Consider the following 25,808-nt stretch of genomic DNA (forward strand, 5'->3'; position numbering starts at 1 on the left):
TTCTATAGATTAAACAAATTAGAAAAATAAAAATAAAAAATATTAATAATTCCAAATGAATCAGCTGCAACATCTGATTAGTAAACACAATAATTAGTTTCATTTTAAAATAATTTTTTAAAAAACTTAATTTTAATAAATTTAAAATAAAATTTCTTCTTTCCTAACAAGAAATTTTTAAAAAAATATATACATATAAATTAAATAAAACATATTCATATAAACAGTATATTGAAATCTCCACAAGAGATTCTAATTAAGAACATGTAATAAATTTTAAAAAACTCTAGAATTCCCCCATAAAATCTAATTATTTACTTTTGAATTTCGAAAATGTACTCTCTTTTTTTTTCTAGTATAGAAAGTTTTCTTAATTCCTTTAATTAGAATATCTTTGATCCTTAAAAACGGAGAAATGAATAAATTACAGACATCAATTGATGAAAGTTTTGACATAATTTGATTTTTGTAAATTAGATTTTTTCATCAAAACATTTTAATTTATCAATTTAATTATATAAAATGATGATTTTTATTACATTTTAAGCTAACCTCTGAGAGATAACATCAATAAGTTTTTATAATCTTTATACTTTTATCTTTATCATTCATTATTCATTAATTCATAAAATAATTTAAAGAAACAAAAGATATAATTTGTCTTTCTAATTCTTTTGAATATCATTACTTTATTGCGATTAAACATATTTAATTATCAATGTAAAATTTCATCGTTTTAAATTAATTAAAATCATATAAAATAGAGAAATTTTATATAATAATATAAATAGTCTCAGTTAAAATTACAGAGACTTTGTATTGCCATTTAAATTTAGATCATTTATGATTAATTATTCCCTTAATTGTTTATATAATTAATTATATTTAAGTAAGGAAAAATTAAATTAATATCCATTATATCTATGTAATATTTAACAAGACAATAACTTGAAATTTATGTATTAGTAGTAGATACGTAAGCTAAAGTCTGAATATATTTTTGCTAGTTTCAAGGTAAGAATATGAACAAACATATAATCAGATACACAGAAGGTAGAATAAATAAGTAGAGCATTAACTGAATTCATTTAAAGTCTCTTTTGTTTATTCCTTTGCTTATTAAGTCCAATTTTATTCTAACCTTTGCTGTTATCTCGTTAATTATCTAAAATTCAAAATTCGCCTCGCTGCCTTTTGCTAGATCTAATGAATGCATTTACATAGAATATTCTTCATGAAAATACATTTATACTTCTTAACTTTTTATTAAAAATAATTCTTTATTTTAAATTTTCTCATCACTTAAAAAAGTTTTTATATAATAAATTATTTAAATTTATTTTTAAACGTTAAACATTTCGACTTAAAACTGGTTCATACCTATTGGCTTTTAATTTAAAAAAAAATATATATATATATTCTTCATTTTAATTGATTAATTACTTAAAATTAATTATTCATTTTTAAACATTAAAAAAATCAATATTTTTATATAAAAAACACGACATTAAATATATATTTTTTCTACTTGTAAACATTAATAATATTAAAAAATAATGCTAAATGATTTATAAGCAAATTTTTTTATATATATAAATATAATAAAACTTTCTGTTGTATTATTCCAAATTTGAATTTTATTTTTCTGCATTCTATCAATATATATTTTTTCTTTTTTTAGCAATATATTAAATTCTTTCGAGCAAGAAAGTTCCATTATGCATTAAAGAACTTTCATATATATTTTTAAATTTTCATATATTTTTTTTATGTTTTATAATAATAAATCATAAATAAAACAATTTTTTACATTAAAAAAAATAATCATCTAAATTTCGAGTTGATAACATTTACAGAAAAATAATTAAAGGAAAATAATTAGAGACAAATTCCTCTCATAAAGATAAACGTGTAAATAAATAAATATCTTTATTATTATTATTTTTTTAATGAAAATTTTTATATCTGTGTAGCTTCTAGTAATTGGTATCGTCTTCGGAGTTAGTTTTAATAATCTAAACAAGATAAAATTAAGAGAAAGAGGGGAAGAGGAAGAGAAAGATGAAGAGAGAGAGAGAAAGAGAGAGAGAAGTATAACAAGTTAAACAATTTTAAATATGTTCCAGACTATAAAAGCTTGAAAAAAAAATGTCTTTAATGTTCCTCTCAGTAATTATTATTAACTTAAATCTATTCAGTAATTTATTCGCCTGAAGCCATATATCATTAAGAAAGTTGATAAATTTTTCTCATAAATTCCTTTAGAGAATATTTTAATTTTATGGATATAAAGAAAGGAGGAGGACGGAAAAAAACGTGCTTAGATTTTTTAATATTTAATCAAAATTAATATACACTTTAAGATAAGTATATATATATATAACGCAAGTATTTTTAAAATAATTTTTAAACATTGATACTAATTGAAAAACTCGAAAAAATAATAATAATTAAGAGTTTAAATAAAATATAATGAAGTAGGTAGGAAAATATTTTAAAAAACTTTATTTCTAAAAACAAACAAACAAAAAAATATATATATAAAATTTTAATTAAAAAAATGTTATCCGGAAAAATAAAAAGTGTATAAAAGACAATTTAACATGTTTTATTCAAGAAAAGAAGAAGAGGAGGAGGAAGAAGAATATGTGAACAACTGCAATAATTTATAAAAATTGAATAGAAAAAGTCGAGACGAATAAGTAATTTTATTTTTAATAGACTGATTTTATTCATATTCACACAAAATTGAACAAGGAATAATATTAAAAAATTTACGATAAAAAAAAACCCAAAAAATAGATTCGATTCCTTCAAAATCTAAAAAACAAAACTTGGTTNATTTATTTTTATAGTTTGTTTAAGAAATTTTAAAATATTTATTATTGAAAATTTACTTACGTCAGAAAGAAAAATTTTCATTTTTATTTAAGGAAATGTAAATTTATTTTTATTTTATATTGTTTCGAAAAATTATTTACACAGTATTTATTTTGTTATTAAGATATTTCTAAAACTTTTCTTAAAAATATCTGATAAATAAAGAAAATTTTCCTTAATTTTCTTCATTAATTTTCTTCATTTATCCTTAATTAAATTCTTTAAATTATTACTTATTATTCCTTAATTTTCCTTAATTATTACCATTATTCCTTAATTAAATATCTTTAAATTATTACTTGAGGAAACAAACTGTCACTTTTAACACTTGAAATATCCTTAAATTATTGAAAACTTTCCCTAAAAATTGTCGATGAGTGAATCAAATTTTCTTTTTTTAACACGTAAAAAATCCCTAAATTATCGGTCGAGGGAACAAGATTTTCTCTAAAAACGTCCAAGAAGTTAAGAAAAATTTCCTTAATATTTGAAATATCCCTAAATCAAATATTCCCTAAAAATATCCCGAAAATAAAGAAAATGTTTCTTTTTAACGCTGAAATATCCCTAAATTATCCCTCGAAAAAACCAAAATTTTCCCTAAAATTAAAAGTTTTAAATGTATATCTGCTTTTATTTTTATATTATTATTATTATTATCCATGTGATTGAGAAACTGTGATCAGCACAAATGTTTTTGGGTGTATTTTCAAATTCATTGAATTGTATTTCACTAATGAGGGTTTAAATATGACTAAAATATTGAATAATATTCTACTATATTTTTGTAACCAGGTGTTAGTAGAAACACAAGTTAAAAACATTTTCATTTTTTGTAAGCATGTTCAATAGTCAAATAAGTAATGTATAAAAGACCATCAAAGCGATACGGCAAGGTAGCATTACTAGTGTCCGTCGGCATCTAGATGTCGAATTGTAAGTTATTGATACTGATTAAGGGGTTTTTATTTGGTCTTTTTCTTTAATTCAGTTAAGTGCTCAAGATTTTGATATGTGAATATATGTTTGGTAATTTTTCTGTATGTTTTCATATATTAGTTTTACATTCTTCAGATTCATTTTAGTAGTATACGTTTACCATTTGATTTTATTTTTGTGTTCTCAGATGATAAATGATTTGAATCACTTTATGTATAAAGTTTTATTATATGAAATTGGATTAAAGTGACAACTTCTTAAGAAAAATTATTATGAATTGATGAGGTTTTAAAATAATTGCGAGGATGAGGAGATTGCTTTCAAATATATTTTATTAACAAATAATTTTTTTTTTGTTGTTTAGAAAAAGAAATTCTTTGTGGAAGAAAGAAATTATCGTTGACTTCATCAGTTTTATGCACTTTGAATAGGATTTTTGCAAGCGCTAACCATTGCAGTGATAATAGTTGTGATTTAATAAAAAATGTACTATTTCTTAAGAGCATTGTTAATAATGCCATTGCTCTAAAGGTAAGTATATTTTATTCGTCTAAACATTTGAGTGAATAAGAAAATTTAAAATTTATTAAAATATAATCAATGATAATCTTAATACAGTACTTTAAAAATAGCTTTGAACAATGTAATCATACTAATGACTCAACATCAAATTAAACAGAAAAATAAAATACTTCTTTAGAAGCCAGGGTGAGATTTAATCTGGATAAATGCTTTTAGAATCGTATATTCTAAATCATGATCTATTGACAAACATAAGCTACTGGATTATTAATTAATGGAATTTGGCTGAAAAGTATTATGGTACTCTGTGTGTACTTGTAACAGTTGTGCCTCATACTTTTGATATTTTACAGTCAAATTCTGTTAATTAAAAATTAACTTTAATATAGCCTGAAATAATCTGGCAGTTTAGATTTATGTTTGTACATGTTCAAAATCTAATGTACAGGGTCCAAAAGGAAAATGGGTGATATGAATAGACTGTTATTAATATTTGAATATACTGTATTTAAACAAGTTTTCAAGTATGAGATTTTGAATAAGATAGTTTGTCCTTTATGTTTTGAAGATGACATTATGCAAGTGACCCTTGTTCGTGCACAAGCACTCTTCACGTCTGCAAGTATGTTATGCATGGGATGGCACAACATATTTTCGGATATGTTATTGAATTCACGAGGAATGTTTACCTTAGGAGTTTCTATATTTAGTGGACAATCTTTATATATCACACTTTTTGTCCATAAAATAGCAAAACTCCTAAGGTAAAAATTTGTTGTGCAATCGATAACATTTCTGAGAATATGTTGCGCTGCCCTGTGCATGACATACTTTGAAGATGTGAACAATGTTTACACATGAATGAGGGTCACTTGCATAATGTCATCTTCAAAACAAAAATAGAAAACTATCTTGTTTGAAATTTTGTACTTAAAATATTAAAATTATAACTTTGTTTATTTGAAATAATAAATAAACTAAAAATATTTGATTTTAAATGATTTTGATATTGATAAAATTATATTATTCAGATAGTTTTAACCTACAATATTATGGATATAGCTGCACAAACTACTTATTAAAAAGTTACCAGCAACATTAAGCAGTTGAAATTTTAATAAAAGTATAATAGAAATTTTTATTGTGTTGCATTCCTCATGTTCTAAGTAGTTAATTACCAGCAATAAAAACTTGAAATACACATATCAACACAAAAAATTCTTCAGTTTTCAGAGAATTTATTGTCTATTTTATTATATATGTAAAATACATTTAAGAAAACCCGAAAAAACTTTTAAATTACTTATTGGCTATGTTTTGGAATTAGAAAAAATTACTACTACTAAATTGGGCTGGCCATGTGGAGTTTTTTAGGTTTTCTTCATGTTTCTGACAGCTAAATAGGGGCCAGTTTCTCAAAGAAAGGCCTCCATGAGATGTTTCCTCCTTAGCAGATCACTCGCATGTCTTATTGCCATATACATACAAATAAACTAACTCAAGAACTCAGACAAAATATTATTAAGAAATTTTATTAATATAAATGTTGTTTAATTATTTTTTTTCCTGTTAAATGAATTTATTTCGCTTTGTTTTAGATTTTAAATAATGCTGAAACCGTCCAGGGTGGAATTAACCTGTCAGCATTCCATATGCTATGGTTGTTAGAATTGAAAAAAATTCCCATTCATCTTCTCTTAGGTATCGCTCAACTGCAGAAGCAACTTGAAATTTTAATATGCAGTGGTAGTGTGTTTCATTTGGAGGTAAAATTAATAAAATAATCACAGTTTNGGTTCTGACAAGTAAAGAATTTTCAGAGTCCTACCACAAATAAGCTACGTATTGATTATTGACCATTTGTGACATGCCATAACGAGGAAAAATTAAAAGAACTAATAAGTAGGTTTAAAGTTAATAAATACAAATGTATTCTGACAGTTTATGTGTTAATTATACTTTCTATTTGCAAAATTTCCTCAACCTTAACACAAAATAAGAAAAAAGTGAACTTTTAAGAAATTTGCGGGATTTTCCGGGATGAGAAGAATTAATTTCCCGGGTTAAAAACACAACCGGAATCCCGGGATCTCGTTTGAGAAACCCTATTCATTAAACATATATATGAACATATATAAACATATTACATTTAAAGAACATAAAAATACAATTATGCATTAATATGTCACTTAAATATACTATTAATTGTACATGTTTAAAATGTTACATGTATATTTATACATTGCTTATAAAAAAAAAAGTAATTCTGATTGGACTACAGTTTAATATTTAAATATAACATTGAAAATATCTCAAAAGCAGTCTAAAGCAAACTATATTAACGTATTAAATTATACATTTAATTACATTATTTATATTTTAAGCATTTAAAGGGTAAATTTTTTCTCAACATATTTATGTAAATTGTAAATTAATATCTATATTTAAAAGTTATTATTATTATTTAGTTATTTTTCGCTTTCTTATTCATTCTATCTTCCCTATTGGAGCTTTATCTCTTCTTTCTTATTCTCTTTCTCATCCCCTCACTTTCTTCCTTTGTTCAGCCTACACATTTGAGTGGTCTCGATCTCCTCTTCCTCCTCCTCTTCTTCCTCCTCNTTTAAAATTTCCCGAAAAATTCTAAATAATATTTCGTTATTTGATTTTATTTTTATTATTATTAATTTCGTATAAATATTTAAATTTTTTAAAAAATTATAAATTACAAAACTAGAAAATTCAATAATAATGCATAGGGAATGAAGGAGATGACCACGAGTCCTGACAAACTTAATAAACAGGATAGTAAATAAGCATTTTAACCTATAAAATTAAAAGAAAATCTACAAGATTTAAAAGATAAAACTTTAAAAATATATTTTCTTTCATAATTTTATCAATCATTTAAATTATTATGTAAAAATATATTAAATTTGTAAATTCTTTCAATACTTTATACAGTGCCACGTAGAAGAGACGAGTAATTTGGCTCGGGCTCTGTATACAGGGTCCTAAAATTTAATCCTTCATATATAAAAAAATAACGTGAATATTATATATATTACAGTTCTATTTTTTATTTGTTTTATTAATTTTTTTATGGCTTCAAAGAGGAGTGATGCCTCTCTCTCTCTGTTCCTGGTTTAATTTATCTACTATTTACATATTATTGTTATAATATGTAAAATAAGAAAATCGATAAATATTTAAATATTCATTAGTATTTTAAAAATATGGAATTAAAATTTGAATAATTAAGCTATAACTCTAGTAATAATTCGAAGTATAATCAGTTAAAAGAATGATTATACTCCACTTTCTATCACAGATATTCATTTTATTCGTTCTCTTAGAGAATAAATGAATATATATTTAAGTATAACATAATTTATAACATATATTTAATTATAAAGCTTCTATACGGAGCCACTCCTTCTAGCAATACACAGGAATTTACAGATGCAAAATATACAAATAAAAATTAATTTATTTACAAATTATCTTCATTTAAATGACAGATGGTAAAGTTATTAAAGTAACACAATAAATTATGCTTAATTCATGTTGAAACGGCATCAATTATACAAGAGAGTCATTAAGGAATCTATCTGGAAAGTAATTTTAATCTTGTTTATGCAGTTAAGTTCGAAATTATTATTATTATTATAAAATATACATTGTTATAGATGTATACTACTCTATAAAAGTCTCTAATTATACTAAACTTGGGGTACTATATCTATTATAAGCTACAAAATCAATACACGTCTATATACATCAAGTAGAAAAGATAAATTTCTTGTCATTCGATTAACTCTAGGACCATATAATTAGGAAATATATAACACAATCAATGGCCTTTGTATATATATATATTTTCCTATTTGGTAGCATTATCTAGAATATAACAATTAGGAAATCTATTATAGACTCAATTCGGCTAGTGCATTTGCTGGATTGTCTCTAGGAAGTTAACAATTACGATATATATAATAATCTGGACAATCCTAAAGGTACATTTTCCTACTCTCAACTTGTCTCTAGGCTATAGTAATTAGGAAATATATTAGTGTATAGTCTAACAATCCGGTCTGTACATTTGCTAGGTTCTCTCTAGACGTAACAATTAGGAATTAAATTATAGACTTAATAATACATTTCCCTACTTACTAAGAATGAAGTAAAGTATAGTCTAGTGATGCTATAGATCCATTATTAAGTTTTCTATCAAAGGAATATCGAATTTTAGTGAAGGGATCTTCGTTACAACGTCATAATACTTCATTGTTTTTTTATGTTGTTACGTAGAATCCAATGGCTCCCAATGCTGAAAATTATCGAATAAATGTATATCAACGTCGTTTCTAATGGTTTAAAGTTCCATTAAGTAATTTTTTAACATTAAATTAAACGTCTGGGAGGGACGACATAGTTACGCTTTAATGCATTCCTGTATCATATATTATTTAAATGAGCGAAAGAGGCATTATTCACGGTAACTTTAAAAAATTTCATTTATTATCCACAAATCCATTCTCGAATTGAATTAAATTGATTTTTTACTCGAATCCATAAAATTCAATTTATACATACCACTTTAATTCATTTCTTCGTCTCTAGATGGAGCCACCGACGGTGTCCACTATTATAATTTTCTTTTAGCGTAATTAAACGTAATTAACTTAATGAATGTGTTTAAGAGTAGTGATTTAATTAATTTACTCAATTAAATTGTTTGTTTTTTTTCTTCCAATTAATCGATTTAAGAGTCGTTTAACGGTTTAAATCTCTAAGTTGAAAATTTGAAGATTTTAAACGGTTTAACACAAGTACTTAGCGTTATAAATTATTTCGCAGTTAAAATTAAACCAATTAAAATTATTCTTATTTAAGATAACGAGAAAAGTAAATTACGTAACGAATGGTGAACTATTATTCCTGTGTAATACTTAGAATTAAGAAGATAGGATAAGTTAATTCCCTAAAGGGAGAGAAGTTTTTACCTCCTTTGGTAGATAAAGGATTCTCATGAGAGATGAGATTTTGCTCTGGGAAAAATTATCTAACACAGAAAAACTATCCTTTGTTATTAAAGATTAAGCCTCTTCTGATATTAATTCGGAGCTTATTTCTTCTCGGAAATCTTCTTTTTAGAAATCAAAGAAATGTCTAAATGTAATAACTTAATTACACTTTAATCGTAATAAAATAAATATATCATCTTAAAAATTTTAACAAATTCCAATTACAGATGGCGCCACATAGTTGAAACTTGTTATTTTTCTATAATTTATAATAAATTAAATTTATATTTTAAAACATTTTTTATATTTTATATTTTAGTGTAAAATATTTATTATCATCTAATATAAATTTTATTTGTAATAATTAATTTAATTAATTAATAAAAATCGGAGTGAGTTAAAAATTTCGTTAACAGATGGCAGCACATGTATTAACCCTTTTTATAATTTAATTTTAGTAAAGTTATTTTAGATTTAAGATAAAAGAAATTGGAAATTGTAATATATATTATATTCCTTTTTAAATAAAAATAATTTTTTAAAATTATTTTTAAACTGGAGAAACATTTAATATAAAGAAAGCTGGAAAAATTCAAATTTCTGATGGGATAAAATCAATTTTATGGGAGAAAGAAGAAAGAGGGATGGAATTATTGATAGCAAAAGTCGATGGCAGCAACTAGAATATTTCTTTCGTGCCGCCTTTTTTGACAGGAATGGTCAGTTAGCCACCAATGTCCAGCTGTTGCTAACTAAGGACCAAATCAATTCGACTTATAGCGAATGCCCCTATAAATCTAGAGGCATGTGACGAAAGCATGACTTCTATAGGGTACTATTATCGTTACAACAAACGGCCTGTGTTCTCCATTCTCTTCTTTCGGCTATTTTGCACCGTTATAGGACCTACACACGTCCTAACTTAGTGATTTGTAACAATGTTCCCTTTTCGACGTCACCCCGAAAATTCGTTGTACGTCAGCGATTGAAACTTGTAATTACTGATACTTTTTCCTCGACTAAATTGTACAAGTGTACGTCATTAGGAATTACGTCTACTCTATTTTTGCTTCGATCTGTGACAGTACATTTGTTCTTTAAGATAAATGCTTCCTCCGGTGTTTGCTGTTCTCTAGAGGATAGTCCAGTCGAGTCCATTTACCGGTCACCGTTAGACTTTTCTCAAAAGTTTAATGGTCATCGCTATAAAGAAAAAAATAAGAAAAGTTAAGAGGAAAAAAAAAATAAAAACTTCTTTATAAAATAACAGAGTAATTCCTCTTTCGTTTCTCTTTCTCCTTCCATCCTTTCTTATTGAAAAAAAATTTAAATTTTANTATTAAAAAAAAAATAACTTTAAAAACGTGTTTGTTTTACCGTAAAAATGCGATATTTATATTTATATAAGCAAATTTTCGTACCTTTAATAACAAATGCTGCGTAAAAAAAGAACTTTTAAATATTTAAAACCTATCATATACAATTCTATTTTGTATGCGATCATAAAATGCAATTTGGTATCTTTTTTTCCGCCGTATCTGCCATTCTCAACCAAGAATAAAATATTGCTGCTATAGTAACAATGTTTGAATGTCAAAAAGATCGAATGGAAGTATTTTGTTTAGGCAAAAATATTATTCATAAAAGAGTAAATGATACTTTGATACAAAGTTATTTTGCCATATTTTTTTTTCTTTTATATAAAAGTATACCTCAACATTCTGTAGCCTGCTTCTATAGGCTACCGTAAAACAGTTAAAGTCACTTCGTAGAAAATAAATTTTAATTAAATTTTTTCTAAACTATGAGCTGTAACAAGTGAGTAAATAATAATTAATTAGTGTTAAGTTGAGAAAATATTTATATATTATATATAAACTACAAAAATCTAAGGTAGAAGGGGTGTGTAAGAAGTCTTTTGACATAGGGATGATGAGACTTTGACACGGAAAAAACATCAAAAATTCATTAATTTAAGAGAAAATATGCCATTATAAATGGGCATTTTTATTTGTTTTATTAATTTTATATATTTTTCAGCTTTTAAGTTGATTGGGGATGGTAATTGTCATTAATCAGGGTCTCATCCCATCTCATCTGTCTGTCTATGAGTTTAAAATTTCCCGAAAAATTCTAAATAATATTTCGTTATTTGATTTTATTTTTATTATTATTAATTTCGTATAAATATTTAAATTTTTTAAAAAATTATAAATTACAAAACTAGAAAATTCAATAATAATGCATAGGGAATGAAGGAGATGACCACGAGTCCTGACAAACTTAATAAACAGGATAGTAAATAAGCATTTTAACCTATAAAATTAAAAGAAAATCTACAAGATTTAAAAGATAAAACTTTAAAAATATATTTTCTTTCATAATTTTATCAATCATTTAAATTATTATGTAAAAATATATTAAATTTGTAAATTCTTTCAATACTTTATACAGTGCCACGTAGAAGAGACGAGTAATTTGGCTCGGGCTCTGTATACAGGGTCCTAAAATTTAATCCTTCATATATAAAAAAATAACGTGAATATTATATATATTACAGTTCTATTTTTTATTTGTTTTATTAATTTTTTTATGGCTTCAAAGAGGAGTGATGCCTCTCTCTCTCTGTTCCTGGTTTAATTTATCTACTATTTACATATTATTGTTATAATATGTAAAATAAGAAAATCGATAAATATTTAAATATTCATTAGTATTTTAAAAATATGGAATTAAAATTTGAATAATTAAGCTATAACTCTAGTAATAATTCGAAGTATAATCAGTTAAAAGAATGATTATACTCCACTTTCTATCACAGATATTCATTTTATTCGTTCTCTTAGAGAATAAATGAATATATATTTAAGTATAACATAATTTATAACATATATTTAATTATAAAGCTTCTATACGGAGCCACTCCTTCTAGCAATACACAGGAATTTACAGATGCAAAATATACAAATAAAAATTAATTTATTTACAAATTATCTTCATTTAAATGACAGATGGTAAAGTTATTAAAGTAACACAATAAATTATGCTTAATTCATGTTGAAACGGCATCAATTATACAAGAGAGTCATTAAGGAATCTATCTGGAAAGTAATTTTAATCTTGTTTATGCAGTTAAGTTCGAAATTATTATTATTATTATAAAATATACATTGTTATAGATGTATACTACTCTATAAAAGTCTCTAATTATACTAAACTTGGGGTACTATATCTATTATAAGCTACAAAATCAATACACGTCTATATACATCAAGTAGAAAAGATAAATTTCTTGTCATTCGATTAACTCTAGGACCATATAATTAGGAAATATATAACACAATCAATGGCCTTTGTATATATATATATTTTCCTATTTGGTAGCATTATCTAGAATATAACAATTAGGAAATCTATTATAGACTCAATTCGGCTAGTGCATTTGCTGGATTGTCTCTAGGAAGTTAACAATTACGATATATATAATAATCTGGACAATCCTAAAGGTACATTTTCCTACTCTCAACTTGTCTCTAGGCTATAGTAATTAGGAAATATATTAGTGTATAGTCTAACAATCCGGTCTGTACATTTGCTAGGTTCTCTCTAGACGTAACAATTAGGAATTAAATTATAGACTTAATAATACATTTCCCTACTTACTAAGAATGAAGTAAAGTATAGTCTAGTGATGCTATAGATCCATTATTAAGTTTTCTATCAAAGGAATATCGAATTTTAGTGAAGGGATCTTCGTTACAACGTCATAATACTTCATTGTTTTTTTATGTTGTTACGTAGAATCCAATGGCTCCCAATGCTGAAAATTATCGAATAAATGTATATCAACGTCGTTTCTAATGGTTTAAAGTTCCATTAAGTAATTTTTTAACATTAAATTAAACGTCTGGGAGGGACGACATAGTTACGCTTTAATGCATTCCTGTATCATATATTATTTAAATGAGCGAAAGAGGCATTATTCACGGTAACTTTAAAAAATTTCATTTATTATCCACAAATCCATTCTCGAATTGAATTAAATTGATTTTTTACTCGAATCCATAAAATTCAATTTATACATACCACTTTAATTCATTTCTTCGTCTCTAGATGGAGCCACCGACGGTGTCCACTATTATAATTTTCTTTTAGCGTAATTAAACGTAATTAACTTAATGAATGTGTTTAAGAGTAGTGATTTAATTAATTTACTCAATTAAATTGTTTGTTTTTTTTCTTCCAATTAATCGATTTAAGAGTCGTTTAACGGTTTAAATCTCTAAGTTGAAAATTTGAAGATTTTAAACGGTTTAACACAAGTACTTAGCGTTATAAATTATTTCGCAGTTAAAATTAAACCAATTAAAATTATTCTTATTTAAGATAACGAGAAAAGTAAATTACGTAACGAATGGTGAACTATTATTCCTGTGTAATACTTAGAATTAAGAAGATAGGATAAGTTAATTCCCTAAAGGGAGAGAAGTTTTTACCTCCTTTGGTAGATAAAGGATTCTCATGAGAGATGAGATTTTGCTCTGGGAAAAATTATCTAACACAGAAAAACTATCCTTTGTTATTAAAGATTAAGCCTCTTCTGATATTAATTCGGAGCTTATTTCTTCTCGGAAATCTTCTTTTTAGAAATCAAAGAAATGTCTAAATGTAATAACTTAATTACACTTTAATCGTAATAAAATAAATATATCATCTTAAAAATTTTAACAAATTCCAATTACAGATGGCGCCACATAGTTGAAACTTGTTATTTTTCTATAATTTATAATAAATTAAATATACCNTTTAAGATAAAAATCGACTCGATTCCTACTTAATTCAAAAATTTAAAATATAATAATAATATTATTTTAAAAAAGAATAATTCCAAGGATAACTTTATTATTTTATTGTATTTTCTAGTTAAATTAAGCGAATAGAAAGACTGTTTCTCGTATATATACGCTTCCATTAAGTTTAAAAAACATTAGTATATCCAAAATTAGCTTTTGTATAATTAAAACTATTGTAATGATGGGGTTTAAGTTGAAAAATAGAGAGTTTTCAACTTTAGAAACGGATCCAGAATATAATTTTTGCATTTTCCGGTCTAACTCAATCTCATTATTTTCGACACGCTAGCGGGAATATTAATATGACAATTATACCTTTACTCATTATTTTAATGGTTAAGAGACATATTCGAATGATGCTATACATTATTATTGATTAAATACCGTACTAAACACAATAGTAAGAGATAGGAAGAGGAGGATGAAGAGCAGGGGAGCGCGACTGTACAAAACGATAAGAGAAAGGTAATCGACCTTCTGGTCACGAAATACAGCTAACGAAAGGTTTATTACGGTTTTATACTCGGGTATAAAAGTCAGCGAGACTTTCTTCGATCGTTTCTGCCACATACGAAAGAAAGATTCTTATTCTCGACGTGTCTTCTATACAATTCATTCGACTAGCGCTACTGTTTCTATCATTGACATAGTCCGAGTTGAGGTGAGAGAATTTCGATTTGCCGCTACAATCAATCATTTTTGTGGAAGATAGTCACACAATCTCAGAATCCTTAGTCAGGGGGATCAGTTAACCGAGTTCTTACTAACCTCCTACTCATTCTTACCTCCTCCCTCCCTGCTCGTTCCTCGGGCTGTGGATCCATTAGTCTTTCCTCAACTACCTCTTCTCTGTACAGTACATTCTTATTTTTTTCCTCTTGTCTCCCGCGAGATAACGTTAGAATTACGAGACTTTTTTCCTCTCTTCTCTTTCACCGTTTTATTTAAAAATGAATTCACCGCACTCCAGGACCATCTGCATGTCCTATCTGTCTTCTCAATGATTCTCTCTCTAGAGGGATGGACCATCTAGACTAATGTCTTTAACATTTTTGTCTCGACAGTTCTGTGCCAAGGTACATAAAATATTTACATAAATATTTTTATTTGCCGACGACTTCGTTATAACATAAATTTTACTACGTTTCCCGTTTATACGATAACTCTCCGCCAGCGGCCGACTTATTACAGTGAGAAATGGCCTCAACTTATAAAATTTAAAGAGTGTACTTTTCTTAATTTCAATTAAGTAGAATAATGAGTAATTACCACTACAAAGTAGAATCGATAAAACTCCCACGGACTACAGAAATTACATTAACGGGGTGGAATCTCACATTACTAAGGTGATCGTGAGTAAAAAGGACACGTACAATGTAGACGTGCTGTTTTATATCGCGTGTTTGTAGCACGTCGTATAGATTGCCTTTTACAGCAACCACCAAACTCAATTTACAAAGTCTCCACAGGAACGTAACGCCCCATAAACCTCTCTACCACATGGCTACTTTTAAACACTAGATGTAAAGATCCTCTATTCTCTTTCAATCGTTGTTTCGACTCAAACTAAAGCTTCTTACCAACTTTCCAACATTTACTGTTTCCCTAGAGGTTCAACATTTCAAAATTTACGGCCAGCTACTGACGAGTTTCGATCAAACTTTATACTTTTCAGCTTTGTTTTTTATTCTGTTTTCACAACTTTACAAGGATAGTCTTATTACGAAATAGAATTCTTTAATAAACTTCTTTTTACTTGTACAGTGTACAACACGCATTAAAAACTTAAAACTTTACATAAATAAATGCTTAATTAAGTAATTAAATCTCAAATTTCTAAAAAAAATAATTTGCACGTAATTGATTTTAAGTATTATTATTATTATTATTAAACAAAATTAATTGAATAGTTTTTTTTTTTCCATTGAAGCTAGGGAGGGGGAAAATTCGAGTTAAAGGTTGAAAGATTTTCGGAAAGAAATCGTCGTTCTCTGAGAAATTCGAGCGTATAAAATTACCAGTTTCCAAATGATTTATAATCCAAGAGATAAAAACACGTTGAAAGTAGAAAAATCGCATTAAACCTTCTTCACTGCATATAGCATCCTCTATATTAAGTTGTAAGGATGAAGGAAGCATCCTGGTAAAATTTGCTTGGTTAAATGCATTAACAATAACTTGTTGAAGATTTATCTGAATCATTTCCGCCTAATCCATTCGAAAAGATAATCCTTCAGAGTAAGAACCTTCATCAAATGTTTCACTTAAGTCTTCAGGCGATTACTTTGGTTTCCGTTTCGCATCAATACTCCCAAACACTAAACTAAGCTCTGTATATTGTGCCCACTTTTATATATATATATATATATATAAAGAAGACTNTAAAATTTTTAAAGTATAATGGACTTTAAAATAACGAAAAGCGAAAAAGACTTTAGTTATTTTTTTTATTTTTATTTTACTTTTCCAATTTTAAAAGGAAACTCCATAAAAAGGTAGAAAAATGCATTGCTAGAGATTGTTTAGCGTAGACAATTTCTCATACTCGACGATATTTGACTTTTGACTGTCACCCATTGATAGGAGCATTTTAATCTTTACCAAGTGATTTGTTTTTCTTATGATTTCTTTTTAATTCCTTCGTTCTCAACACCAGTCGTTATTCTCCATTGTTTTTCTTACTCTACTACTTCTAATTTCCTGTTCAAAATAGACTTTATAAGAAAAATCTTATCCTCAGAATGTACATAAAACTTTTGCGCGATGAAACGAAGTTGAAAGAAGATGAAAAACGGAACTTGAAGTTTATTAAATTCCTGTAATAGCTTTGGTGTTTTCAATCATCTTTGTGTATTCTATTAGACTTTCTAAAAGAGGGGGGAAAGAACGTAAAACAAAATGAAAATAGGATTTTTCTCAAACCTACGTTACTTGTTATATCAAAATATCGTAACTATGGAAATTTTTCCCATGCTCATATTTACCGTTTCATCAAAATGCTAATTTACTCCTTTATTAATATCATTTGCATATTTTATATTTAGAGAAATTGAAAATTTTTATCCGATATTTAAAGATTCTTTTTAAACTTTTATTCTTTACTTATCAATTAAATTCTTTCATATATATATATATATTTTAAAGATAAATTTTAACTGGTGTAAATGATTTTTCGACTAGGAGTAAAGTAGTAATGATGTTAATTTAATTTAATTTTCCATAAGTGATAAGAAAGATTTAAAAAAACCTAGCATTTTAAATTACTTATATCATTCGTAAATGCATAAAAAATTGAATTAATCCACTTTTATAAACTTCATATTTATAAGATTTTCAACGTGATTAGAGAAATTCAGAAAAGTTGGATTTTTTTTTTCTTTTATGTTTTCCAGTCGGAAACACGATACTTTATTTTGGTAATTGTAAAAAAAATTCTCAATTTAAAGGATATTTTTAACACGAAAATGAGAAAATAATGTAAAAGCACGCGTAGAAAAGAGAAAGCTATCGACATTTCACTTCGAAAAGAATTTAAAGTGGTAAAAAATACGAAAGAATCACACGTGTTTAATCAACTATAGATCCCCATTTTTGAAAGTCTGAGTTAAAAAAATCCCATATATATATATAAAAGACTGAAGTATAGCATTGGTGAGAAGCTTTCAACCGCTCGTAAGAATCGTATTCTACTCCGACTGAACCAAAACCAATCGATCTTCAACATCACAAGCACTAGCAAATGAATGGAAAGCATCAACTCGTGAGTCAGCAAATGCTCCACGCTCTCAGTCGTCGATAGCATTAATGGAGGTTGAGGTAAAAATTCCATTTAAGGAACCCACTGCTAACAACTACTACATGAAAATTGAAAGTAAAAATTGAAAAAAAAAGACACTAAAAATTGAATTCGAAACGAATGAAAAGACAAGATTTTTCCTTACAAATATATATATATATATATATACACAGAATAGCACCTGTTATATATATATATATATATAACAGGTGCTATATATATATATATAACAGGTGCTATTCTGTAATGCAACACTCATACAACCGAATTTAATAAAGTAACAGTGGTAACTCCTGATCTGAAGCACTCTTTCTGCAGATATATGGTGATTATGAGCGGCTTAGCCCAACAGAATACTAATGAATTCTATTCTCTGGCCATTTCACTTGAAAAACTGTCCTTTGCTTTATAAATAATTGAAATTGTCGACAGATAAATACAATTTCGAATAAATCATATAATAAGAATAATGCTCTTAGGAGGACATTTTTCCCTCCCTTGTTGCAAATCTACACAAAATTAATAAATCTTACTAAAGTATATTTATCCTACAAGAAGTGACATTAAATATTTTAAATCAAGTTTTAAATTTGAAATTTTATGTGTGTAAAAAAAGAGAAAAAGTAAACAATGTAGCCTTTGTAAATAAAACAAAGCGAGCGTGATATTAAAATTTTTAAAGTATAATGGACTTTAAAATAACGAAAAGCGAAAAAGACTTTAGTTATTTTTTTTTATTTTTATTTTACTTTTCCAATTTTAAAAGGAAACTCCATAAAAAGGTAGAAAAATGCATTGCTAGAGATTGTTTAGCGTAGACAATTTCTCATACTCGACGATATTTGACTTTTGACTGTCACCCATTGATAGGAGCATTTTAATCTTTACCAAGTGATTTGTTTTTCTTATGATTTCTTTTTAATTCCTTCGTTCTCAACACCAGTCGTTATTCTCCATTGTTTTTCTTACTCTACTACTTCTAATTTCCTGTTCAAAATAGACTTTATAAGAAAAATCTTATCCTCAGAATGTACATAAAACTTTTGCGCGATGAAACGAAGTTGAAAGAAGATGAAAAACGGAACTTGAAGTTTATTAAATTCCTGTAATAGCTTTGGTGTTTTCAATCATCTTTGTGTATTCTATTAGACTTTCTAAAAGAGGGGGGAAAGAACGTAAAACAAAATGAAAATAGGATTTTTCTCAAACCTACGTTACTTGTTATATCAAAATATCGTAACTATGGAAATTTTTCCCATGCTCATATTTACCGTTTCATCAAAATGCTAATTTACTCCTTTATTAATATCATTTGCATATTTTATATTTAGAGAAATTGAAAATTTTTATCCGATATTTAAAGATTCTTTTTAAACTTTTATTCTTTACTTATCAATTAAATTCTTTCATATATATACAGTGTTTTATAACTAAAGTAAATTAGAATAAATTACAATGAATCCTTTCAAAAATCGATATCGGAGTGAGGTGTTTTTTTAAGATAAAAATCGACTCGATTCCTACTTAATTCAAAAATTTAAAATATAATAATAATATTATTTTAAAAAAGAATAATTCCAAGGATAACTTTATTATTTTATTGTATTTTCTAGTTAAATTAAGCGAATAGAAAGACTGTTTCTCGTATATATACGCTACGCTTCCATTAAGTTTAAAAAACATTAGTATATCCAAAATTAGCTTTTGTATAATTAAAACTATTGTAATGATGGGGTTTAAGTTGAAAAATAGAGAGTTTTCAACTTTAGAAACGGATCCAGAATATAATTTTTGCATTTTCCGGTCTAACTCAATCTCATTATTTTCGACACGCTAGCGGGAATATTAATATGACAATTATACCTTTACTCATTATTTTAATGGTTAAGAGACATATTCGAATGATGCTATACATTATTATTGATTAAATACCGTACTAAACACAATAGTAAGAGATAGGAAGAGGAGGATGAAGAGCAGGGGAGCGCGACTGTACAAAACGATAAGAGAAAGGTAATCGACCTTCTGGTCACGAAATACAGCTAACGAAAGGTTTATTACGGTTTTATACTCGGGTATAAAAGTCAGCGAGACTTTCTTCGATCGTTTCTGCCACATACGAAAGAAAGATTCTTATTCTCGACGTGTCTTCTATACAATTCATTCGACTAGCGCTACTGTTTCTATCATTGACATAGTCCGAGTTGAGGTGAGAGAATTTCGATTTGCCGCTACAATCAATCATTTTTGTGGAAGATAGTCACACAATCTCAGAATCCTTAGTCAGGGGGATCAGTTAACCNTATATATATATATACTTTTTATAACAATTATTATATTATATAATATTTTACTTCGTCTATAAGTTCGTTTTCTGGGAAGAAAATCTTCCATTATCTATTGAAAAATCTTATACAAACATATTAAAAAATAAATATTTTTTTTCCTATTATTTCTAAATAATATAATTACAGTTTAATAAAAAAAAATAATAAATTAAAAATAAACAGAAAAATATATTAATAAAGCTGTAGAACTTTATAGAATTCGTATATATTTCTACATCTCTGACAAAGTTTGTTGAAATCAGTCCAAAGCTTGAAAAGTTATTGAGGACGAGCGGGCATGATCTTATAAAGTCTCACCATGTCAGAAAGATTTTATTAATTCTGATGTTCCTCTTTAGATCTTTCCATTTCGTTTAAGAGTAGCAAAATAAATTTTATAACTATATATGATTACTGAATAGAACTTTCATTCTTGATCTACTTTTTTTGTTTTTTAATTATGCCCGGTAGCTGTTTAAAAAAAATTTAATAAAATAAATTAATTTTTTGAGAATAAAAAAGTGCATAACATTTATATTAAGTTATTACTTGGTTAATAATCATTTTTTTTTCATTTTTAATGTTATTATACAATATTTTTCAAAAGTATTTATTATTTATTATCAATAGAAACTTTAAAAATCAATTCTTTTAGTTTAACGAGTTAAAATATAGAACAGAAAAAAAAGAAGTTAAAATAGTCAATACAAACTTATAAATATTTTATGATAAAAATAAATAACTGATGGAAATAGTAAGGAAAAAAAAGCTGTTATCTAAGGGAATGTATTTCTTTTCATATGAAAAAGTTGGAAATTACAAAATGTAAAATGGATAAACAACAGTAAATTTTTCATTATTTACTTTTTCGTTTTTCGTTTTTTTCAATATTCCGAAATTTTCTATAAATTCCAGCATCTATACGAGAGAGAGTATACTTGGGAATTTTTCACAGTATCCTCTGGGTATCCTCTTTTATCAACTTTTTCGTTCCGTCGAGAAATCATCAACATTGTCTTACTCCCCACGACTTTCTTGGGAAAAATGCAAACCGTTGACATTTTTACGCTAATGCTCTTCTAGATTATAAACGATCGCATCTCATTCTCAAGTGTAAAATTGTTATTTGACAATATAAACCCAAAAGAACATTTTGTAGATATAAATATATTTTAACTTATTGAATTGCAAAAGTATCGAATACAACTCGAGCATTATCTATACAACAATTGGGAATTGAAAAATAAAATATAAAATACAATATTGTACAAGGAGGAGTAATAAAGCAAATCTGTTACATTTTACATAAAAATATTGCTAGAAAGTCGAGTTATAGGCTAAATATCGTATTTATCGACGATTGTCATACGTATCGATTTATATTTTTAGATATTATTTATTTATTTATTTATTTATTTGTAGAATTTTAACTTTATGAAGTACGATAGAAAAGTTTCCTGGAGATAAAGAGGAAATCTTTTCTTTCTAACCAACAGCAAAGGAAACATAAATAAATATATATGTTTGTTATTTATTTTCTTCTTTTATAGAAACGGTAGATTATTTCTTTCTTCGATTTAGGAAAAAAATTTTTTTTTTTCTCCGAGAAATAAAGAAAAATAAACTAAATAAAAGAAAAAAAACTAACCACCATCTTCAACAATAGTCTTTTAATTATTAAAAAAATCAAAAAAATTAAGTAACAAAAGTGAGGAAAAAATAAGAATTTCCCTTAAAAATAATTTTAAAAAATTCACATTTAAATGTTTAAATATAAATAAAAATAATTTTAAAAATTTGTTTATTTATATTTCATGTTTTGAAGATTTAAGTAACAAGTCATATAGGAACGAAGCTTGGTATATTAGACATATTTCCCTAATGACGTTATTAACTGCAGGAGCTCTCAGCAATAAGGTAAGTACTACACTTATTTATATTCTAGAAATTTTAACTGTTACATCAAATTTTTAGAAAATTTTCCCAAAAGGATTAAAGACTCTACTTAGTTAGTTATTAGAGATAGAAGAGGATTTTGTAAACTGGGCATTTAGTAGCAATTATTCATGATACCGGCAGGTGGGAATGTCTGTAGATTGTCTTTGTACTCGGAACCAGTACAATGGAATTTTTCTAATCTAGCGCGATTTCTGCCACTCGTACATTAATCCCATAAGCCGTGATTAGATTCCATAATTGGCAGGGAATTAGCAAGGTGAAGCTGGCAATGTTTTTGTTGTCGGTGGTTCTGTAATTGGGCTCTTTGACTAACTAACTAAGTTCGACCACTCCCTACCTTCTCGCTACGATGTCATTAATTCTAAATCATTCATCGAATTTAATTTTAATTTATAGACAAGTCTATTTTAGAGGTGGGTGTTGCATCTGGTAAGATTAACAAGGAATTGCAAAGAGTTATTACCTCTAATACTGCAGATATTATGTAAATGCGGATTAAATTCCTACTCCAGACTGCATCTTCCTATCTACAATTCTAGATTTTTTTAATAATTCCAGAAAACATTAAATGTATAATAATAATTATTGTTATTAAGGGAATGTGAATACACATTTTTTGTTTAATTGTAATTGTAATTTTTGCTTTTCTTCTTTGTTTTGCTTCATTAACTCGGCTAATTGATTAACTCGAGTAAATTTTTTTTTTATTGTTGAACTGGAATTATTTTTTTTTCTTTGGTAGCAGCAATTACATCAGGATCAAATACTTTATCTCGACTTTCTTTTCTATTAGGAGATAAGCTATAAATCACAAAATTGATCAATTTATTTTATGCTTAAATTAAAAATGTGTATATTTACTCTGTTGAATGTTTCATTTTCTATATTTAAATAGAACAAAAGTTTTCCATTTTTACAAAATTAAATTTCCGCATTAAAAATTAAATTAAGTAATAATTCAAACGTACGTAAAAGCATAATATTTAAAAAAAAGTTTTTATTAGAAATTATTTTTAGAGTTAAAAGTTATTTAATTTTTTTTTCTTTTTTTAAAAAAATTGTTATAATTATTTTATATTTAGTTTTAAGTAATATTATACACTCTTTTTATTAATTAAAATTTTAATATTATGCTTAGGGTCTCGGGTATCAGACACACACAAAGATAAACTCTTACTGCTATTCAATCTAGATACATTATTCCTTTATTTAGGGCCCTATTTATGCTTAAACTAAACAAGTCGTAGCTTAGTGTCTTAAAATTTTTAATTTATTACTATGTGGAAGGATTTCTTTCTGTATGTGATAGCTTAGGCTATAACAAGTCTAAAATCCGTCCTTGCTTGTATATTAAACCTTATACAATAGATACAGTATGTGTTTGGATTTTACATTATATAAACTTATATAAGAGTCTCATAAATCTAAACTATAATTTAAAATCGCCAGATATATTAAGAAATTAATAATATAAATTCATTAAATTCTTTTTATTGGAGTTTATTTTATAATAAATAGTATAATTATTACTTTATTTTGATTATATATATATATACTTTTTATAACAATTATTATATTATATAATATTTTACTTCGTCTATAAGTTCGTTTTCTGGGAAGAAAATCTTCCATTATCTATTGAAAAATCTTATACAAACATATTAAAAAATAAATATTTTTTTTCCTATTATTTCTAAATAATATAATTACAGTTTAATAAAAAAAAATAATAAATTAAAAATAAACAGAAAAATATATTAATAAAGCTGTAGAACTTTATAGAATTCGTATATATTTCTACATCTCTGACAAAGTTTGTTGAAATCAGTCCAAAGCTTGAAAAGTTATTGAGGACGAGCGGGCATGATCTTATAAAGTCTCACCATGTCAGAAAGATTTTATTAATTCTGATGTTCCTCTTTAGATCTTTCCATTTCGTTTAAGAGTAGCAAAATAAATTTTATAACTATATATGATTACTGAATAGAACTTTCATTCTTGATCTACTTTTTTTGTTTTTTAATTATTTTTATCTAATTTATCATCCCGTAATTAATATAAATTATCTCATATTATTGTCATTAATTTATAGAAGTTTTTTAAAACAGAATATAAAAATATAAATAAATCGAGTTTCATTTTATTTTTTACCATTTCTTTTACAGATACTCTGACTTTGTGTAAAAAACGATGAAGATTTTTCTTCTTAGGATATGGATTCTATGACAGATTTGGTCAGAATATCGTGAAGGAAAAAAATAAAATAAATATTTCATGTTTTGAAGATTTAAGTAACAAGTCATATAGGAACGAAGCTTGGTATATTAGACATATTTCCCTAATGACGTTATTAACTGCAGGAGCTCTCAGCAATAAGGTAAGTACTACACTTATTTATATTCTAGAAATTTTAACTGTTACATCAAATTTTTAGAAAATTTTCCCAAAAGGATTAAAGACTCTACTTAGTTAGTTATTAGAGATAGAAGAGGATTTTGTAAACTGGGCATTTAGTAGCAATTATTCATGATACCGGCAGGTGGGAATGTCTGTAGATTGTCTTTGTACTCGGAACCAGTACAATGGAATTTTTCTAATCTAGCGCGATTTCTGCCACTCGTACATTAATCCCATAAGCCGTGATTAGATTCCATAATTGGCAGGGAATTAGCAAGGTGAAGCTGGCAATGTTTTTGTTGTCGGTGGTTCTGTAATTGGGCTCTTTGACTAACTAACTAAGTTCGACCACTCCCTATCCTTCTCGCTACGATGTCATTAATTCTAAATCATTCATCGAATTTAATTTTAATTTATAGACAAGTCTATTTTAGAGGTGGGTGTTGCATCTGGTAAGATTAACAAGGAATTGCAAAGAGTTATTACCTCTAATACTGCAGATATTATGTAAATGCGGATTAAATTCCTACTCCAGACTGCATCTTCCTATCTACAATTCTAGATTTTTTTAATAATTCCAGAAAACATTAAATGTATAATAATAATTATTGTTATTAAGGGAATGTGAATACACATTTTTTGTTTAATTGTAATTGTAATTTTTGCTTTTCTTCTTTGTTTTGCTTCATTAACTCGGCTAATTGATTAACTCGAGTAAATTTTTTTTTTTATTGTTGAACTAGAATTATTTTTTTTTCTTTGGTAGCAGCAATTACATCAGGATCAAATACTTTATCTCGACTTTCTTTTCTATTAGGAGATAAGCTATAAATCACAAAATTGATCAATTTATTTTATGCTTAAATTAAAAATGTGTATATTTACTCTGTTGAATGTTTCATTTTCTATATTTAAATAGAACAAAAGTTTTCCATTTTTACAAAATTAAATTTCCGCATTAAAAATACAAAATTGAGAAATAGTTGTGGTATTTAGTTCATTTTATATTATATAATCTTTCATTTTATTTAATTTTCTATCGTAAACATTAACAATTTTATCAATTAAATTATAATTAAATATTAAAAAAAATAAATAAATAAATAAA

General features: G+C 26.1%; 1 protein-coding gene across 1 annotated transcript in view; it reads left to right on the top strand.

Annotated features, from left to right (window-relative positions):
* LOC111625172 overlaps positions 1 to 24,571 on the top strand; it is a 38,596-nt gene extending 14,025 nt beyond the window's left edge. The window contains exons 6-7 of the mRNA XM_023368235.1: positions 22,170 to 22,261; positions 24,469 to 24,571. Coding sequence (XP_023224003.1) covers positions 22,170 to 22,261; positions 24,469 to 24,477 — 101 coding nt within the window. The 3' untranslated portion in view covers positions 24,478 to 24,571. The remainder of the gene's footprint in view (positions 1 to 22,169; positions 22,262 to 24,468) is intronic.
* Positions 24,572 to 25,808: the final 1,237 nt, after the last annotated feature.

The sequence above is a fragment of the Centruroides sculpturatus genome, unplaced genomic scaffold (assembly GCF_000671375.1).
Source record: "Centruroides sculpturatus isolate CEXI.00-Female unplaced genomic scaffold, Cexi_2.0 scaffold258, whole genome shotgun sequence".
Classification (NCBI taxonomy): Eukaryota; Metazoa; Arthropoda; class Arachnida; order Scorpiones; family Buthidae; genus Centruroides; species Centruroides sculpturatus.